Here is a 21,094-nt window from a genome sequence, read left to right as displayed (position 1 = left end):
CCATTATCCAGCTCTCATTCCATAGTCCGACAGCTTTTGCATCCTGCTTTTTAAAAATGTTATAAAGGCTTCAATCACTTCTTTAGCGGCAAACTCCAGAGTCCCACCGCACCTCTCATCCCTTCCCCAGTCCTTTCATCTTTCACAAACACAAAATAATCTGCAGACGCTGGGGTCAAAGCAACACTCACAACATGCTGGAGGAACTCAGCCATGATGAGGCTAAACTCAGGCTGGAGGAGCAACACCTCATAACCGTCTAGGTAGTCTCCAGCCCCTTGGTATGAACATAGAATTCTCCAACTTCCGGTAATTCCCTCCCCCTCCCTTCCCCTATCCCTATTTCACTCTGCCCCCTCCCCCAGCTGCCTATCACCTCCCTCATGGTTCCGCCTCCTTCTACCCATTGTGTTTTCCCCTATTCCTTCCTCACCTTTCCTGCCTATCCCCTCCCTGCTTCCCTCCCCCACCCTTTTATCTTTCCCCTTACTGGTTTTTCACCTGGAACCTACCAGCCTTCTCCTTCCCACCCTCCCCCCACCTTCTTTATAGGGCCTCTGCCCCTTCCCATTTCAGTCCCGACGAGGGGTTCCGGCCCGAAACGTTGACTGATCGTTTCCACGGATGCTGCCAGACCTGCTGTGTTCCTCCAGCGTGTTGTGAGTGTTGCTTTCATCTTTCACTTTATATCTGCACCCTATTGTTAGTGGAACAAAAAACACAACACCGGAGGAACTAACTCTGCGTCAAGCAGCATCTACAGCGGCAAAAGGTGTAAATGAACATTCTAGGTTGACACCCCAGAACTGAAAGGATTGTTACTTGCAACAGTTACTTGTATATTGTGTTGTATAGAATTTTATAAATTATATATATTTGTTGTGTTTCTAAAAACTGTGTTCTTCATGCTTAAGTGTTTTTTTATGTTGCATTGGGTCGGGAGTAACAATCATTTTGTTCTCCTTTACGCTTGTGTACAGAAGACTGACAATGGACACTGTTGAATCTTGAAGAGGAAACATCACCAGTGTGTAGCAGTAGAGGGGGGAAGGGGAAGGGGGAAGGAAGTGCAATAGAGCTGGTGGGTGAAGGGAGGGACCGGCTAGGGATTGTGATGGGGATGGGGATGGGAGAGGTGAACAAGGGGAGAAGAAAGCTAGTTTGAAAGGGTGAGCGTAAGTGTGTGTGTGTGTGTGTGTGTGTGTGTGTGTGTGTGTGTGTGTGGAAGGAGAGCACCAGGGACGTAGGCTACCTGGAACAGGAAAATTCGATGTTCAATGCCCTAACCTTAATGCCAAAGCTGACGGAGACTGATTTTACGCACATAATTATATGCAAATCTCTTTCACTCAGCACTTTTTTCTGTATACATTACACTGCCCTTACGGACAATAGTTCCTGTAGTTTCAAGCAGCACACATAAAAGTTGCTGGTGAACGCAGCAGGCCAGGCAGCATCTCTAGGAAGAGGTACAGCCGACGTTTCAGGCCGAGACCCTTCGTCAGGACTAACTGAAGGAAGAGTTAGTAAGAGATTTGGAAGTGGGAGGGGGAGGGGGAGATCCGTAATGATAGGAGAAGACAGGAGGGGGAGGGATGGAGCCAAGAGCTGGACAGGTGATTGGCAAAAGGGATACGAGAGGATCATGGGACAGGAGGCCTAGGGAGAAAGAAAAGGGGCAGGGGGAAGCCCAGAGGATGGGCAAGGGGTATAGTCAGAGGGACGGAGGGAGAAAAAGGAGAGCGAGAGAAAGAATGTGTGTATAAAAATAAATAAATAACGGATGGGCTACAAGGGGGAGGTGGGGCATAAGCAGATACACATAGACTTTGTTAGTTGTTGTAATAGGCTGCTTGCTGCAGATCATACTCCCTGCTCCTCTGTCTCATTGCTGGCCATAAGCACTTTCTATCTTTAGGTTTACTGCAGACCTGTGCTCTTGCCCAGCTGACTATACATTGGGTCCACGTAACCATAGCTCCACCCACTCAGTATCTACCGGTTGTCCCTTACCTGAAGCTGCTGGGTCTGTCTTTGGGCTTCCACGAGCTCTTGCTCTACCGTTGTGAGGGAGTGATCCAGGCGACCTTTCTCCGCAGACACGCGCAGGGTATCTTCCTCTGACCGCAATCGCTCGCGCTCCACCTGCAGTCAGCCAGAGGAAACGCTTTGACTGGCATTCAAGGCGATGAACGGTGAGATGAGATGAAACAGCACATGGCAGTATACCATCATCAAAGACCTTTTAAAATAGAGCTATTACCTGGAAGTAAGTTCAATGGCAACCATCGAAAGAAAACTGACTCCGTACGTTTATTTGTTTGTTTGTCTGTTTGTTTGTTTGTTTATTTATTTATTGGTCTTTCCAGCCCTTTGAGCCCCGTTGCCCAGAAATTCCCCAATTTAATCCTAGCCCAATCCTGGGAGAATTTACAATGACCAAAGAGTCTCCCAACTGGTACGTCTTTGGACTGTGGGAGGAAACTGGCACACCCGGAGGCACGGGGAGAACGTACAACCTCATTGTGACATGGATAGACATATCAGAAGGAATGATATGTCTATCCGTGGTCTCCGCTACTGTCGCGATGAGGCCACGCTCAGGTTGTAGGAACAAAACCTTATATTCTGTCTGGCACAAACATATATTTTTCCAACTTCTGTAATGGACCCCCCCCCCCCCACCCTTTTCCCTCTCTCACCTCATCTCCTTGTCTGTCCATCGTCTCCCTCTGGGGCTCCTTCCCCTTTTTTCTTTCTTCCATGGCCTTCTATCTTCTCCTAATAGATTCCCCCTTCCCCAGCCCTGCATCTCTTTCACCAATCACCTTCCCAGCTCTTTACTTCATTCCCCCCCCCTCGTTTTACCTCTCACCTTGTGTTCCTCCCTCCCCTCCTCCCACCTTTTAAACTCTACTCCTCATCTTTATTTCTCCAGTCCTACTGAAGGGTCGCGGCCCGAGGCATCAGCTGTACTCTTTTCCATTGATGCTGCCTGGTCTGCTGAGCTCCTCCAGCATTTTGTGTGTGTTGCTTCACCTCATCACCGCCTTAAATGTGAGACCTGTTATTTTTAAAAAGTAATCCCTAGTTCTAGGTTCTCCCACAAGAGGAAACATCCTCCCCATATCCACCCCGTCAAGACACAGGTTCAAAGTTTCAAATACGTCCCCTCTTGCTTTTCTAAACTTCAGTACAAGCCTGGTCTGTTTAACCTTTTTTTTTTGAATACAACCCACCCATTCCTGTTTAATCAGAGTTGTTGCCAAGGACCCATATTCAAAGCTGAACATAGTACCCTTGAAGATATATATGCTCAGTGGCCACTTTATTAGGTACAGGAGAAAGTAACTGCTGTGTGTACCTCTGTATGTTCACAGTCTTCTGTTGCTGTAGCCCATCCACTTCGTGGTTCGACGTGCTCTGCATTCAGAGACGCTCTTCTGCACACCACTGTTACAACGTGTGGTTACGTGTGTCACTGCCACCCTCCTGTCAGTTTGAGGCAGTCTGCCCATTTTCCTCTGACCTCTCTCATTAACAAGACGTTTTCACCCAGGGAACTGAAAGCCTTTTTTCTTTGTTTCTCGCACCATTCTCTGTAAACTCTAGAGACTGTTGTGCATGAAAATCCCAGGAGATCAGCGGCTCCTGAGATATTCAAACCACCCCATCTGGCACCAATGGTCAAAGTCACTTAGATCACATTTCTTCCCCATTCTGATGCTTGGTCTCAACAACAACTGAACCTTTTGACCATATCTGTATGCTCTTATGTATTGAGTTGCTGCTACGTGATTGGCTGATTGGATATTTGCATTAAGGAGCAGGTGTACCTAACAAAGTAGCCACTGAGTGTACATAGCTTATTTTTTTATTGATTAAGAGATACAGAACAGTAATAGGCCCTTCTAGCACAATGAGCCCATGTCACCCAAACCATTTTACTAATTAACCTAATAACCCATATGTCTTTGGAACATGGGAGGAAACCAGAGCACTTGGAGGAAGACTGCGCATAATGGGGAGAAGGTGCAAACTCCCATCAAACAGTGGCAGAATTAAGATCGGGTCACCGGTGCTGTAATAGCTTTACACTAACCACTGTGTTGCCCTGCCATCCATATACTGCAAAAGATTTTAAGCTAAAAAATAAACACTTACTTATGCAATCGCAAACAAGAGAAAATCTGCCGATGCTGGAAGTCCAGGCAACACACACAAAACACCGGAGGAACTCAGCGGGCCAGGCAGAATACACTCTGCCTCACCTGCTGAGCTCCTCTAGCATTGTGTGTGTGCTACTTATGCAACAGATTTTCACGTTGCGGTACCACCTTAACAGAGGGCCCGCAATGAAATTAGAGCAAACTCTTATTGTAAAATGAGAGGAGAAAGAGAAAGAAAATGTATTTAGTGCCTTCCACACACTCAGACTGGTGCAGAGCAGTTTTAAGCCAAATAAGCACTTGTGAAGTGCAGATGGTGTAATAATCCTGAAATCACAATCTGTACAAAGCAAGATCCTGTGAACAATGTTGACAAGATAGGTCGGTTCTAGGATTTCTTTTTGTGGGGGAGAATTTTAAAACCGTACTCTGGATTTTCTTGGTCCACCATTTGGGTAGACAGACAAAAACTTGGTGAAGGACCACAATTGGAATCCATCAGCCCTGACAGCCCAGTGTTCATTCAGAACTGCACAGGGCTGCCAGCCAAGAGTTTTTGGAGTGAATCATGAAGTACGACTCTCTGGCTCGGGAGCGGGCAACTGGGCCACCGCCAACAACTGACAGACACTTAGTGCCAGCAACAATCACACTGGCCAGATTACCTCATGATGTTCACTGATGGAAATATGTTTTCACCAGGGCACCGAGAGGGTCCCGTTTTCTCGCTAACTGCAGCAACATGCTGGTTGAAGGAGAATGTTCTTCAGCAGAAAAGGGTTGGGAAAAATCGAGAGTGGTGTTGCTGAAAATGTACCTCTCTTCCTCTGTATGGTAATGGGAAACAAACCACGGCCTGGCAAATCCATGGCCTCATCTCCAAGCAAGAAAAGCCAATGACGACCAAAAAATACCTCAAACGATGGATCTCAACAGTCTCAGTCAGCCCTCCCTCCAACAACCGTCAGGCTTTTATAACCAGCAAAAGCATTGCTTTGTTTTTCTTGAACAAATCACTTCAGGACATTTACTTTGGGCGACATTTAATATTTAAATGGATTAAAGTTTGTCCCCCGCCACCCCCAGCAATGGTATTGTGTTCAGGATACGATTGACAGGATTGACCACGTACCTGCAAATCAGCTCAGATCATTTACACTGAGAGAAAGGTCATATTTAAATGGAAGTTATTGTTGAAGCATTTCACTACTCTCTGGAAGTTTACAGCACAGGAAGACGTTCAGCCCTTCAGATCCGTGATGGTTTTCTGAGCCTGCCCGTCAGTCCCATTCCCCGATTATTTCCCTGTCACCCACTCCCTCTGACATCAGACCATATAGGAGCAGTATCGCACCATTCAGCTCATCAAGTCATGGCTGATTTACTATCTTTCTCAACCCCATTTTTCTGCCCTCTCCCTGCCATCTTTGACGCCCCGACTAATCAAGAACCTATCCACCTCTGCTTTAAATATACCCAATGACTGGTCTCCATGGCAGTCTGTGCAATAAATTCCTCAGATTCATCACCCTCTGGGTAAAGAAATTCCTCCTCAACTTTGTTTTAAAGGGACGTCCCTCTATTCTGAGGCTCTGCCCTCTGCTACTTGACTTCCCCCACTATAGGAAACATCCTTTTCATGTCCATGTAACTCTACTCCCCTCAATCGCAGGACTCTGCAGAGAGTGGTGCGGACAGCCCAGCGCATCTGTAGATGTGAACTTCCCAATATTCAGGACATTTACAGAGACAGGTGTGTAAAAAGGGCCCGAAGGATCATTGGGGACCCGAGTCACCCCAACCACAAACTGTTCCAGCTGCTACCATCCAGAAAATGGTACCGCAGCATAAAAGCCAGGACCAACAGGCTCCAGGACAGCTTCTTCCACCAGGCCATCAGACTGATTAACTCACACTGATACAATTGTATTTCTGTGTTATATTGATTGTCCTGTTGTACATACTATTTATTACAAATTGCTATAAATTGCACATTTAGACAGAGACGTAACATAAAGATTTTTACTCCTCACGTTCATGAAGAATGTAAGTAATAAGGTCAATTCAATTCAAACTCTATACAAGCCTTTCAATATTCAATAGGTTTCAGTGAGATCCCTCTCCCATTCTTCTAAACTGCAGTGAGTACAGACCCAGAGCCATCAAACGCTCCTCATCCGCTAGCCCTCACATTCACCATAACCACCCCCCAATCTTCCTGCAGCCACCTATACGAGGAGTGAGGGACTGCATTCTACTGCAGCAACCAGTATAACTTTGGGATGAGGGAGGAACCCAGGAGGCTCTTAGGGAGAACTCTATTCAGCCAGCCCCCAGAGTTGGCATCGAAACCCGGGTCAGACAGTTACACTACCCGCTGGACCACAGTGCGAGACAATACCGTGCACTGTGTGTCCGGCCTCTTATGTGGCTTCTCAATTAAGAGAAGCCAACCAGCGTACCCGAGGCATCATCCCTGCTGGCTGCCACCTGGGTTTACTCTCAAACTGAGGGAGGTCGGACCCACCTTGTCCAGTGTCTTCTTCAGGGCCGCTTTATCCTTCTCCAGCCGGACTGATGACCGCTCCAGCTCCCGCTTCTCATTCTCCAGCTGGGCAACAGCCCGCTGCAGGACCCCCAGGCGCTCCTGGTAAAGGTGCTTCTCCTCCTGAAGCTTCCGCACGGTCTGTAGCGCCATCTCGTCACTTTCCTGGTGCTGGTGCAGAACCTGGTGGCAAAATGGGGAATGATGGGCACAGAAACAAGTCCTGTCTACTGGGCTGCTCGTCACAAATAGAGAGTGAGGTACTGTGGGTGGATGCAATGTTAACCAAACCCTCCTTCTAGGAACCACACCAATCACTGCAGTGCTGGGCTTACTTTTGACATTGGTATCGGTAAATGTACTGGGATACACTGAAAAGCCTGCTCATACAGATCAATTCATTACTCCATGCATGAAGTTAAAGATAAAACAATAACAATGCTGGATGAGGAGCAACAGGTACAGAGAACGTGCAGTGCGGGTACATCGTAAGGTGTGTGATAATAATGAGGAAGATTATGCCTCTTTGTATCATCATTATGTTAACTGAATATGCCTGGACTCTCTCGATGGTCTTTGTGATTTGGAGTTTTGCATTCTGTGTTCTTCGTTTGTTTTCTTTTTCCTTGCAGTTTGCACAATTTGTTCTTTTTTATGTGAATTGGGGGGGTTTGATGTTTTTCTTGATGCCTATTGGGCACATGGCCAAGTGGTTAGGGCATACGTCTAGTTATCTCAAGGTCGCTAGTTCGAGCCTCAGCCGTGGCAGCGTGTTTGTGCCCTTGAGCAAGGCACTTAATCACACATTGCTCTAGTCTGTATGAGGAGCGGCGCCCCACACAGACTTCCAATCTGCGCCTTGTAAGGCATGAAAATGCCCGACGCAGGCCTCTCATGGTCTGAGTTGACGTTCCCTCCCTTTACACAGGTTTCATGATTTCTTTGTTTCATGGCCATCTGTGGGAAGACAAATCTCAGGGTTGTATACTGCATATGTACTTTAATAATAAATGTACTTTGACCTTGTGAAGTTGAGAGTCCATCTTATCGTACTAGGGAAGCATTCAACAGTCTTATTACAGTGGGGTAGAAGTCATCCTTGAGCCTGGTGGGATATGCTTTAGGACTTCTGTTTCTTCTGCCCAATGGAAGGGGGGAGAAGAGATAATATCTGGGGAGGGTGGTGTCGTTGATTCTGCTGGCAGCTTTCCTGAAGCAGCAAAAAGTACAGGTAGAGTTTATGGAGGAGAGGCTGGCTTCTGCGATGTGCTGAGCTGTGTCCAGAGCTGCGGTCTCTTGTGGTCATGGGCGGACCAGTTGCCATACCAAGCCGTGATGCATCTGGATAGGGTGCTCTCAATAGGCATCAAGACAAATTGGTGAGGGTTGAGGGGGTTTGCATCCTGGCTCGCTTGGCTCTCCAGTGAAATGAACTTTGCACCTTCCCTTGCTATGTGCGACCCAGAGGGGCCACTGCTCAGGGTCGGGGAAAGTTACAGAAAGATACAAACTCAGCCAGTTCCATCATGGGCATGAACCTCCCGAGCATCCAGGACATCTTCAAGTGCTGATTCCTCAGAAAGGTGGCATCCATTGTTAAGGACCCCATCACCCAGGGCATGCCCTCTTCTCACTGCTACCATCAAGGGGCAGGTACAGGAGCCTGAAGACACACACCCAGTATTTTAGGAACACTTTCTGCTTCTCCACTATCAGAGTTCTGAATGGACAATGAACCAATGAACACTACCTCCCTATTTTCTTCTTTCTTTTTGCACTACTTATTAAATATATATGTTTCTTATTGTAATTTATAGGTTTTTTATGTATTGCAATGTACTGCTGCTGCAGATCACCAAATTTCATGACATTTGCAGTGATATTAAACCTGATTCTGATTCTAATGGGTCAGCACTGGAGAAAGCATGTGACATCTACCCCTTGTTGCACTTTTACTGGGAGCAGCAATGGGACAGTCTAAAAGTAGATGCACTTAGCATTTAATTAAGTTGTACCTGCAAGTGTAAAAAGAACTTTATTTTACATCTAACCTGTATTTAATACTGGATGTGGCAGTATAAAGGAAGCTTTATCGTTGTCATGAAAACTAGACGTACTTTCCAATACAGAACTGAACAATGTAATGGGGAAAACGTCCACCTACCAAAAAGGGAGGAGGAAAACAGGGGCCGAAGTTCTCACCTCCTGTTGCTTGTGTAGCTGTCTTTCGAGCTCCGCTCGCTGCAGCTCCATGTCCTGCTGCTCGTTCTGCAGGCCCTGCACTCTGTCAGACAGCGACGAGTTCTGCTTCTTTGTCTCGACGACCGCCTGACGCGCCGCCTCCAGACGCTCCTGGAACACCGGACAGAAAGCCGACTTCAACTTTGCTTCCGTCAAACCCAAGCCAGCTGGAAATAAACGAGCCGTTTGCACCCCACATACCCTTCCTGAACCCCTTACGCTTTGCAGGAAACCTCTGACATATTTCAGCTCTTTTGATTGGTGGCAAGAAGACTTCATATACAAGAATCATCCTGGATGAAGGTATCAGCACATTACCAGGCCCCTGAAAGATGATCAGGAGGTCTATTAGAGTTTGCTTCTCCTACCAACAGTTCCAGCAGAAGGGCACCTCAGTGCTCGAACAAACTACCCGTACATTTCTAAAGAACTGAGGGAAATCAGGAGATAAGAGCAAAGTACTACAGGTCCAAGAATCCTGAAGCTGTGGTGTTTAAGAGGCTTTTTTGATAGGAACATTAATCTGAGGGATGGAGGGATATAGATCATGTACTTCATGTTTGGCACAGATATTGTTGGCCTGATCCTGTATTGTACTGTTCTTTGTTAAGAATGGAAAACTCTGGCAATTTTCAACATGTCAGGCATATCTGTGGAAAAAGACTTCAGTTTCCAAGTCAATAAATGGAAGGTCCCTGACCTGAAACAATAGTACTGTTGGTCTCTCTAATTAAGCCTGAGGAAATTCGAAACACTGGTTTCAATATTTAATTCCAATTCTTATAAAAACCTTCCTTTCCCCATTCACAGTTCTCTCTCCAATCTATTAAAAGGGTCTGAGTTATTCCCCTCTCTGAGTGTAGAGAGAGCGTGTGTTTCAGCCCCATCAATGTCAAAAATGTGAAGTTAGTTGTTACGATCTCCAGCGTCCTTTCGCAGGAAAGAAACTCAAGTGCAGTAACCTCTTTCACACCCTAAACTTCCCCCTTTGACCTTGGATGTTCCGGTATTGATTTTAATCCTGATTTCCCTTGAGTAACAAGGGATGTCCATGGTCACTTTGGAGCGTGCAGTGACATCCAGCAAACAGCAAGTGTGGGAGCACATTGAAAACTAGAGCCACGGTTACCGTCTTTACTCGTAGTTAATGAGTGAGCTTTGACCCCTGAGGCCACCACAGATGACAGAACTTCCAAAGGGCAAGAGGCACGACGAATTAATGGTAGGAGACATTTTTGAAGATGGAAAAATAGAAATATGATTATCCAGCTGGGGTTAGATATATCAAGCTTAGTTAAATTTAAACAACTTTAAATGTAAACAATTCTATAGACAGGTCACACATCAAACTGAGGCGGCACAGAGTTTGCACAAATAATGTTTAAAATTGAGAAAATGACTGAGTGAGAATGATTGTTTGAAACTATTTTGAAGAAATATAAACTTAAAATGACATTCTCAAAAGTTCACTTTCGACACTGAAGGGCTGAAACGCAGAGCGTCAACTGCACGCAGCGAGGGCACTAACTCAGAACTTTTTTAACAGGGTGAGGAGAGAACTGCGAATGGGGAGAGGAAGATAGCATAGAATTCTAGAGCTGGCATTGAGGAGGATTTGAACTGTGTCGGCTGCTCTGGAACAACAGGAGTTTCGAAGCCATAGCACCCCGTGCCCCGTGTGGTGCTGTTTTTCAGACTGAGGACTCAGAATCCAGCACACCCCTTGGAGGCAGAATTTGTCTTGTTTACATTAAGTTTTGCCATCATTTTAGGTATAACCTTTACTGTCTACAGTGTACACAAAGATGGAGCTTCAGGGAGAGAGGTCAGGAAGGTGTGGTAATCCTCCCGGGGCAGGGGGGGTGAAGATGGCGGCGCAACGACAGCGCCCGCGGCCACTTCGGTGATGAATATCTGTTATCTGTCAAGTAGGGGACCATACACCATCCTGATTTGATGGAGACAGATGTGAGAGTGCGGAGGAACATCTGGAAAACTTCTGAAATGCCCGCTTCGCTGCCGCTGCTACTGTGTGGTAACCGGAATCTCCGGAGCTGAAGGCCCCGAAATCCTCGGCTTTGTGTGTTTCAGCAGCCGGGGAGAGGTCGAAGGCGCTCGGCAGAGGATGGCGCTCGGGAGGCTGTATCGGAGAGGCTGGTTGGAAGCTCGGAGTTTTCGGACAGATGGACTCAGTGTCGGCTGTGGTCGGCTGCTTCCAAGGCATCGGCAAGTTGATGGTGCCTGGAGGTTTATGGCAGGGAGTTTCTCCCTTTTGCCGCCTGCTATCGGGGACTCGGGAGTCGATCAACTCGGGACTTTGGGACTTGTTTTTACTGTGCCTGTGGTCTGTTCTTTATCAAATTATGGTATTGCTTTGCACTGTTGTAACTATATGTTATAATTATGTGGTTCAGTCAGTGTTAGTCTTTGATCTGTCTTGTTTTCTGTGATATCACGCTGGAGAAACATTGTATCATTTCTCAATGCATGTATGCATTTCTAAATGACAATAAAAGAGGACTGAGTGTTCTCATAATCTAATAGGGAGAGAGCTAAGGTGTGGACAGAGAAATTTAGGAAGGGAGAGCTCGGGCAGTGTGAGTTCAGGACAGACCCCTGAGAGGGGCAACACAGTAACTAGAGTCGAGGTTCTACCAGCGGCCTGAGAACTATAATCTCAAGCGGTTAACAGACGCATGAAACAGTTACTGACGTCTCCAAGGCTGGCTCTGGCACTGTAGCCTTTGCCATCCATGCAGTGACTCTGATCGCCCGGGACGTTTTTTGGCAGGGCGGTTACGACTTTGTACGGCTGCCCCCAGGAGGTGGGTGATCCAGGCACTGGAGGAGTGTTTACACTGTGTCAGGGAATGCTGTCAGCATGCCAGACAGACGACACTGGGCGAAGAGCCAAGCGCTGGGGCCAGGTTTGGAAAGAGTTGTGGCTGTACAGTGAGCTCACTTGAAACATGTTAGGCTCATTATCATTAGAGTCTGACTGAACAGCACAGACCAGCAACACAGTTGAGAGAAGTAGACTAAATAATGTATTCAGTTTCGTCAGAACTTCAGTCTCAAGAGCTGAAGTGGAAAAAGCTTGTCAGCTATCTCAGTGAAGAGCAGGATCCAAATAAGGTTGTGAAGACCCAGAATGTGATTCTTCCCTTTGACAGGTTGGCTAGTTCTGTCCGGTAAGTGTTGCTGGACAAAATGATGGAAAGGATCCCACTGCCAGTCAGTCCCCAGTACCCTGGGGAGGTCCAGTGGGATGCTTTCCCCAGCCAAACAGTCCGCGATTATATGTTAAAGCTGTTGTAGCGATGTGCTACACACAGAACTAGAAATAACGGCACGCAGTCTGTAAGTTGCACTCGAGACTAGTTTATTCAAACTTTGCGGCACTGGCTTTTACGCAGTTCCGTTCCCGCCCTCTCCGGGCGGAAATGACGTCAGAGGTGCATTACAAAAGTCTCTTCCCGTGCGCGGGCTTTCTCCTCTTGCTGGTGAAGAAGGTGGCCCAGCGCCATCTTGGGGCTGGCCTCTCTGCCGACGCGCGCACTATTTTGTGAGCCAGTTCACCTGCGTAGAAAGTGGGTCGCCACATAACCGTGCCCCCCCCCCCCCATGTCCACAGTCTGGATCAGTCTCTGTTTGGGCAGTCTGCCTCTGCGCCACAGTGCCTGAACCTCGACCGGCTGCGCCAAGTCCACATGGGCCGGTTTGAGTCGGTCCACCATGAAAACCTCCTCTTTCCCGCCAATGTCCAGAACGTACGTGGACCCGTTGTTCCTGATCACCTTGAACGGCCCCTCGTACGGCCACTGTAGCGGTGCCCGGTGTCCGCCCCTTCGTATGAATATAAACTTACAGTTCTGCAGGTCTTTGGGTACGCAGGTCGGGCTCTGTCCGTGCTGTGAAGTGGGCACGGAGTCCAGGTTGCCGAGCCTTTTGTGTAGTCTGTCCAGGACTGCTGCGGGTTCTTCCTCTTGCCCCCTTGGGGCTGGTATGAACTCTCCTGGGACGACCAGGGGTGTGCCGTACACCAGCTCGGCCGACGAGGTGTGCAGATCCTCTTTGGGCGCTGTGCGGATTCCAAGCAGGACCCAGGGAAGTTCGTCCACCCAGTTAGGCCCTTTCAGGAGGGCCATGAGAGCCGACTTCAAGTGACAGTGGAAGCGTTCCACTAGTCCTTTCGACTGTGGGTGGTAGGCAGTTGTGTGGCATAGCTGTGTTCTCAACAGGCTGGCCACAGCCGACCACAGGCTGGAGGTGAACTGGGCGCCTCTGTCGGAGGTAATGTGGGCCGGTACCCCGAAGCGTGCTACCCAGGTTGCAATCAGCGCTCGGGCGCAGGATTCGGAGGTGGTGTCGGTGAGCAGGAGCACCTCTGGCCATCTGGTGAAACGGTCTACCATAGTTAGGAGGTACCGCGCTCCTCGCAACACTACGATATCCACATGACCTATAAAGCTATATATCCACATGGCCTATAAGGCTCTACACCATCTCACTAAGGAATCCTATCCCTATTCCTAATACACTTGTAACTTATTTTCCTACAGATTCCCATTACTTGCCCCACCTGTACACTAGGGGTAATATGTAGTGACCAATTAACCAACCAACCCACAGGTCTTCGGGATGCAGGAGAGAAGGAGGGCACCTGACATAGGGAAAACAAGCACACTATACACAGAGACCCCTGCTGGTCAGGACTCGAAGTGCAGGCGCAGTAAGGCCCAATGTGCTGACCCTTAACCATATATAACCATATAACAATTACAGCACGGAAACAGGCCATCTCGGCCCTTCTAGTCCGTGCCGAACGCTTATTCTCACCTAGTCCCACCAACCTGCACTCAGCCCATAACCCTCCATTCCTTTCCTGTCCATATACCTATCCAATTTTACTTTAAATGACAATATCGAACCTGCCTCAACCACTTCTGCTGGAAGCTTGTTCCACACAGCTACCACTCTCTGAGTAAAGAAGTTCCCCCTCATGTTACCCCTAAACTTTTGCCCCCAGCTCTCAACTCATCTCCTCTTGTTTGAATCTCCCTTACTCTCAATGCAAAAAGCCTATCCACGTCAACTCCATCTATCCCCCTCATAATTTTAAATATCTCTATATCTATCAAATCCCCCCTCAACCTTCTACGCACCAAAGAATAAAGACCCAACTTGTTCAACCTTTCTCTGTAACTTAGGTGATGAAACCCAGGTAACATTCTAGTAAATCTTTTCTGTACTCTCTCTATTTTGTTGACATCTTTCCTATAATTCGGTGACCAAAACTGTACACAATACTCCAAATTTGGCCTCACCAATGCCTTATACAATTTCAACATTACATCCCAACTTCTATACTCAAAGCTCTGATTTATAAAGGCCAGCATACCAAAAGCTTTCTTCACCACCCTATCTACATGAGATTCCACCTTCAGGGAACTATAAGTCAGTTAAAAAGACTGTAGCACTGATATTCTGCGGGGTTTTCACCAGTCTTCCACGAAACTTAACGTGAAGTCGGCAGAATCGGTGGGAAAATGTTGCACGGTTGCTCCTATCGCTTTCCAGGTCACTGGGTAAGGGAGGGGTGGAACTGAGCTGGGGCTCAGCCAGTGATCGGGTCATTGCAGACCTCAATAAGCACCGTAAAATAGAAATGTGAAAACTACTTCACCAAATTCCATCTCCGCTCAAGGGATAAAGGAGGAGAGGCTGGTGATGGGAGATGAGAGTCACAGCACAGAAATGGGCGTATTGGTTCAGCACGTTCACATTGATCTTTTTCCCCCCCTCCACTAATCCCATTTAACCACATTGGGTCCATAACCTTCTATACTTTGCCATTTTAAATGTCTCTTAAACACAACAAATGCATCTGATCCCATCACTTCCTCTGGCAGCAAGTTCCAGATTTCAACTGCTTCCTGTCTAAAAAAAAGTTCCCCTCTGATCCCTTTAAAATCTCTTCCTCTCATACTAAACAAATGCTTATTTTTGATACCCCTACCACGGGAAAAAAATTCTGACCACCTATCCTACTTATGCCACTTGGAATTTTATACACCTCTCTCAGGTCATTCCTCAGCATCCTTTGCTCCCTGAGTGTCCAACCTCTCCCTACAACTAACATCCTCCGATCCAAGCAACGTCCGGTAATTCAGCTCTGCTCTCTCTCCAGTACAATCGTATCTTTCCTGCAACACGATAACCAGAAGTGCCATTAATACTTCAAGTGCAGCCCAGCCAGTGTTTTGTAAAGTTGTAACACAACTTTGCAACTTTCGCATTCTGTTCCCTGACCCAGAAGTAAACATGCCAGATGCTTTTGACACCACCTTTATCTATCTGTGTTGCCACTTTAAGGCATTTGTGGATTGAACAGCAAGGTCTCTGTGCATCAACAGTACTTAGTGCCCCTTATCTAGACAATATCTGACCACTATTTGGTTTCCCAAAATGCATCAGGCCATGCTTATCAGGATTAAGTTCTTTCTGCCAACATTCCACTTGGGTCTTTATCTGCTCTACATTCTGCTGTAGCGTCAGTCAACCTCCCTGTCTAACCCTACTCGACAGTGCATCAAAGCTAGAGCTTCGGTGGGGATGAAGGCAAGGCACCAGCAGGGAGTGCAACAGTTGTATCTTACGCTGCTGCAAGAGCCTGTGACGAAACTCCAAGTAAGAACATCAAGCCACCCCAAGGGTTGGGTTGTGCAGCTGGGGATAACAATGTGATTAAAGTAATTTTGAAATCCCTTTGTATCGGACAGTTTGAACCAATCCGAGATTCCTTCCTGGATTTGAAACACTATTGGTACTGAAATCCCCCTTTACTTGAATAAACTGTGGACAACCTCGACAGCGCTGGATGTATTCGATCAACCAGCTGCTCTTTCTACTAAGAGAAGAGTTTCTACGTATGTGCATACGGACACATATGATCATTTGACCTGGGGTATGGCATGGTAACATAGTGGTTAGCATAAGGCTTTACAGTGCCAGTGACCCAGGTTCAATTCCCACCACTGGTTATAAGGGGTGTGTACGTTCTCCCTGAGACCTTGTCAGTTTCCACCGGGCGGTCCAGTTTAGGGTCATTTGTCCTGCTGCAGAATGAAGCTGGGGCCGATCAGACGCCTCCGTGATGGCTGACAATCGGCTTGTACTTCTCAGCCTTGAGGATTCCATTAATTCTGACCAGATCACCAACTCCATCTGCAGAACCTCTGCCGTGCTTCACTGTTGGCTGCAGACACCCATCTACATAGCAACTCTCCAGCTTTCCTACGGACAAATTTTAACTCTGTCAGTCTGGAGCACTTGCTGCCACTGTTCACCACTCCAGTCCGTGTGTATTTCTGTGTGTAGGTGAACCTCTTGGCTTTGCTTCCACTTTGGAGGAATGGTTTTTTGGCTGCAACTCTTCCACAAAGACCATTTCTGACCAGACTTCTCTGGACTGTGGAGGGGTGTAATTGGGTACCAGAGGTTTCTGTGAGTTCAGGGCTGATAGCACTGCTGGGCTTCTTCCGATTTAGAAGGGACGTCAGTTTGACGTGTCACTCGTCTGCTGCACTCGGTTTCTGCGGCTGACCACTGCATTTCTGGTCCTTAATCTTGCCCATTTCGTTGTGCTGCTTCAGAAGAGCTTGAACAAAACATCTTGAAACTCATGTCTACTTGGGAGAGATCTTGCTGATGCAGGACGACCACCTTGTGTCTTGTTGCTGTGCTCACTCTTGCCATGGTGTAAGAATTGATGATTTGAAGGTTAAACTGACGCATCTGTCACACCCTCACCTTTTAGATTGCTCTCCTTCACCCAGTTTGATTCCTTCTACACCCAAATCTGTTTCAGTTAGTCAGTTTAGTTCATTCAACTCATTATGCCATTGATAGAAACTATAGAAACCATTGAAAAACTACAGCACAGAAAAAGGCCTTTTGGCCCTTCTTGGCTGTGCCGAACCACTTTCGGCCTAATCCCACTGACCTGCACACGGACCATATGCCTCCATACACCTCCCATCCATGTACCTGTCCAATTTATTCTTAAATGTTAAAAAAGAACCCGCATTTACCACCTCGTCTGGCAGCTCATTCCATACTCTCACCACTCTCTGTGTGAAGAAGCCCCCCCTAATGTTCCCTTTAAACTTTTCCCACCTCACCCTTAACCCATGTCCTCTTGCATTCACTCTATCTATACCCATCATAATTTTATATACCTCTATCAAATCTCCCCTCATTCTTCTATGCTCCAGGGAATAAAGTCCTAACCTATTCAACCTTTCTCTGTAACTGAGTTTCTCAAGTCCCGGCAACATCCTTGTAAACCTTCTCTGCACTCTTTCAACCTTATTTATATCCTTCCTGCAATTTGGTGACCAAAACTGAACACAATACTCCAGATACAGCCTCACCAATGCCTTATACAACCTCATCATAACATTCCAGCTCTTACACTCAATACTTTGATTAATAAAGGCCAATGTACCAAAAGCTCTCTTTACGACCCTATCTACCTGTGATGCCACTTTTAGGGAATTTTGTATCTGTATTCCCAGATCCTTCTGTTCTACTGCACTCCTCAGTGCCTTACCATTAACCCTGTATGTTCTACCTTGGTTTGTCCTTCCAACATGTAATACCTCACACATACATTAAGCCACCCAAAGATTGGGATCATTAGCACCTGATTGTTATCTTTGTTTAATCATGCTCTGGGCTGTATACCTACAAAGTTATCAAGTTTTATTTGAAAAGTGGTCTACTATGTAATATATTACTTTCTTTAATGAAATATAAACATTTCTCTGTAACATATAACACATTTTTTGGAAACCAAAATAGTTGGAAATCTAAAATTTGCTCTTTTCTAATGCAGAAGACAAAAAATAAACATTTAAAACAAAACTTATATAAAAAGATTTAGGACGCCTAAGACTTTTGCACAGTACTGTAAAGCTAATCCAATCTAGTGTGGGCATGTGGCCAAGTAGTTAAGGCATTGGACTAGCGACCTGAAGGTCGTGAGTTCGAGCCCCAGCCGAGGGAACGTGTTGTGTCCTTGAGCAAGGCACTTAATCACACATTGCTCTGCGACAACACTGGTGACAAGCTGTATGGGTCCTAATGCCCTTCCCTTGGACAACATCGGTGTCGTGGGGAGGGGAGACTTGCAGCATGGGCAACTGCCGGTCTTCCATACAACCTTGCCTGCGCCCTGGAGAATGAAGACTTTCCAGGCACAGATCCATGGTCTCCAAGACTAACAGATGCCTTTAAATTTAATTTAATCCAATCTAGTTAAGAGAGTGACTCAAAGCTGACCCCTGACTGAGTGTTAGATTATGAAAGGTTCTATTTTTTAAAACTTAAAGCAAAAACATAACTTCATCTGCTCTTCAAGTGGAAGATGTACAAGATGACAGCATGTTATTTGAAGAGAGCTGTTCTCCCCTGAGGCCTGGTTGGTAACTATTCCTCAGCCAACAACTACCCTTTGTGCAGATTTAACTTTCCATTATTTCCATATGATACAGATAGTGGTCATTTGTCCCATTCCTTTGCTAATTTTCCCTCAATTTCCCTGCACGTGTGTACACATCTCCCTTCTGCGTTTCGCCTACGTGTTTGCGATTTCAAAAAAAAAATTAGACTCTCGACTGCTAAGAAGCTCTTAGCAACACCCAACAAGCAAGCGAAAGGCAGCTCAGTGTTCAGGAAGTCTGCACCACGTCTCTAATCAAATTTTATTAAAGTGATGACGGTGAATTTAGTGCAACAGTGGAAGATTGATTGCCTCTCTCAATCTATCCCCTCTCTCTCTTAATGCTCCCTCACTTCCCTGTTCTATTAAACAGGGCCCCAGGAGCACAGCATTACCGCACATACCTCTCTGCTGCTAAGGGGCACCTTCAGGACGGTGAGTTTGGTTACCCCCCCCACCGGCAAAATGCTCCTGGGCTCACAGCCAGGAATTGTGCTGCTATGTCTGGCTTGTCCATCACCAGCCACCTTGCTCGGGTGAGAGGAAACAGGTGTGTGACTCGCTCACATTTACCTTCAGTCAGTGTAAACTATTCCCAAGATGAGAATGAGCAAATTAAAATGGAATTTGCAGCAAGGGAGCAGGCCAACGTGTGCCAGTAATTATGCTCCAGGCACCTTCATTTCATTCATCTGCATGTCCCTCTAGGTACATCTTTATTCCACTTTACTAGCAAGGCAGCTTGGGGGTGATGGGCCAAATAGCCTCCACCCATTCAATAAGTTTCTACCCTTCTATTCTGGGCAATGAGTGAGGGCATTTTAAAATAGAGACACTACTGTTGCCTAAAACAAATAGTGGGAAGTAATTTGCACAAATGGAACCTATGGATAATATTTATGATGAATAACTAGACCTGGTTAATGGGGTCCCGACACCCGTCAGTCTCCGAAACACAAGGAAGGGTACATTTTTCAACCTGAAGATGGCTGCAATCTCATTCCTCTGCAGAGAAAGTGCTGATTTTCAGGCAGATAGCACTGAAAAAGAACCTGTGGGTGAATCTCTAGGCTAAAACGTTTGTAGAGGACTGCAGCTGTGTCTCAGGGCCTGGTCTTTTTTCGGGGAACAGTAGCCTAATTCTGGGAAGTGGAACTTTGGTCTCGTTCACTGAGAGCCTTGCTAAGACTCACCTGGAGGACGCGACGGTCGTGCTCGCTGCTGCTCAAGGCTTTCTGCAGCTGCTGGACCTTCTCCTGGAGCGCCGAGGTACCGGCCATCTTGTCGGACAGTGTCAGGGACAGGCTGTGCACCTTGTCTTTGAGCTGGCTCTCCCCCTCCTCCGACTTGGCCAGCGAGGCGTTCAGCCGGTCCACCGTCAGCTGCAGGCTGCTGCTCTTGGAGTGGCTGTCGGCCACCTGCCGCTGCAGGCTCTCGACGCGCTCCTGCAGCAGCTGGATCTCGGCCTCGCGGTCACTCGCCGCCAGCCTCGTCCGCTGCAGCTCCCCCTCCAGCGAGCGGCGAGACAGCTCCAGTTTCGTGGTGCGGCTCTCGCAGGCGTCCAGGACCTCCTTCAGCTTACGCTTGTCGTTCTCCAGCTTGGCCTCGTTCGCTTTCATTTTGCTTATCTTGTCCTGGGATTAAAACACAAAGCACAGAGACACACTTTGCATCTGCTAGGTTAGCCGGGGCTCTGGTGCAGTCAATCAGCATGGAAATAGGCCTCTGAGACAAGCAGGCACCTTCTGTTCTAACCCCATCTTCCTGCATTTGGTCTGTAGCCTTCTATCCCTGGGTGTTTAAGTGCTTATCTAGATATATTTTAAATGCCATCAACAATTCTGCTTCCATCACTCACTGGCAGCGCATTCCAGGTAATCACCAGTCACTGGCTGAGAAAAGGGTCCCCTCAGATCCCTTCTAAATCTTTTCCTCTTTATCCTAAACCTATGTCATGCCCTGACACTTCCTCTCTCACCACCATTCAGGGCCCCAGACAGTCCTTCCAGGTGAGACGACACTTCACCTGTGAGTCGGCTGGGGTGATATACTGCATCCGGTGCTCCCGATGTGGCCTTCTATATATTGGCGAGACCCGACGCAGACTGGGAAACCGTTTTGCTGAACACCTACGTTCTGTCCGCCAGAGAAAGCAGGATCTTCCAGTGGCCACACATTTTAATTCCACGTCCCATTCCCATTCTGACATGTCTATCCACGGCCTCCTCTACTGTAAAGATGAAGCCACACTCAGGTTGGAGGAACAACATCCGTCTGGGTAGCCTCCAACCTGATGGCATGAACATTGACTTCTCTAACTTCCGCTAATGCCCCACCTCCCCCTCGTACCCCATCCGTTATTTATTTATTATTTTATATGTATATTTTTTTTCCTCTCTTTCCTTTTTCTCCCTCTGTCCCCCTCACTATACCCCTTGCCCATCCTCTGGGTTTCTCCCCCTCCCCCCTTCTTTCTCCCTGGGCCTCCCATCCCATGATCCTCTCATATCCCTTTTGCCAATCACCTGTCCAGCTCTTGGCTCCATCCCGCCCCCTCCTGTCTTCTCCTATCATTTTGGATCTCCCCCTCCCCCTCCCACTTTCAAATCTCTTACTAGCTCTTCCTTCAGTTAG

The 21,094-nt window shown here is 47.2% G+C and overlaps 1 protein-coding gene across 2 annotated transcripts in view; it reads right to left on the bottom strand.

The window, feature by feature from the left end:
* LOC140188803 (uncharacterized) overlaps positions 1-21,094 on the bottom strand; it is a 121,116-nt gene that overhangs the window by 8,913 nt on the left and 91,109 nt on the right. For both annotated transcript variants that reach the window (XM_072245449.1, XM_072245450.1), the window contains exons 31-34: positions 19,654-20,094; positions 8,917-9,066; positions 6,697-6,897; positions 2,014-2,145 (exon numbers count right to left, since the gene is read on the bottom strand). In XM_072245449.1, the coding sequence (XP_072101550.1) occupies positions 2,014-2,145; positions 6,697-6,897; positions 8,917-9,066; positions 19,654-20,094 (924 nt within the window). The remainder of the gene's footprint in view (positions 1-2,013; positions 2,146-6,696; positions 6,898-8,916; positions 9,067-19,653; positions 20,095-21,094) is intronic.

This window comes from Mobula birostris, chromosome 27 (assembly GCF_030028105.1).
Source record: "Mobula birostris isolate sMobBir1 chromosome 27, sMobBir1.hap1, whole genome shotgun sequence".
In the NCBI taxonomy this organism is placed as follows: Eukaryota; Metazoa; Chordata; class Chondrichthyes; order Myliobatiformes; family Myliobatidae; genus Mobula; species Mobula birostris.
This window is presented reverse-complemented; position numbering and strand designations above follow the sequence as displayed.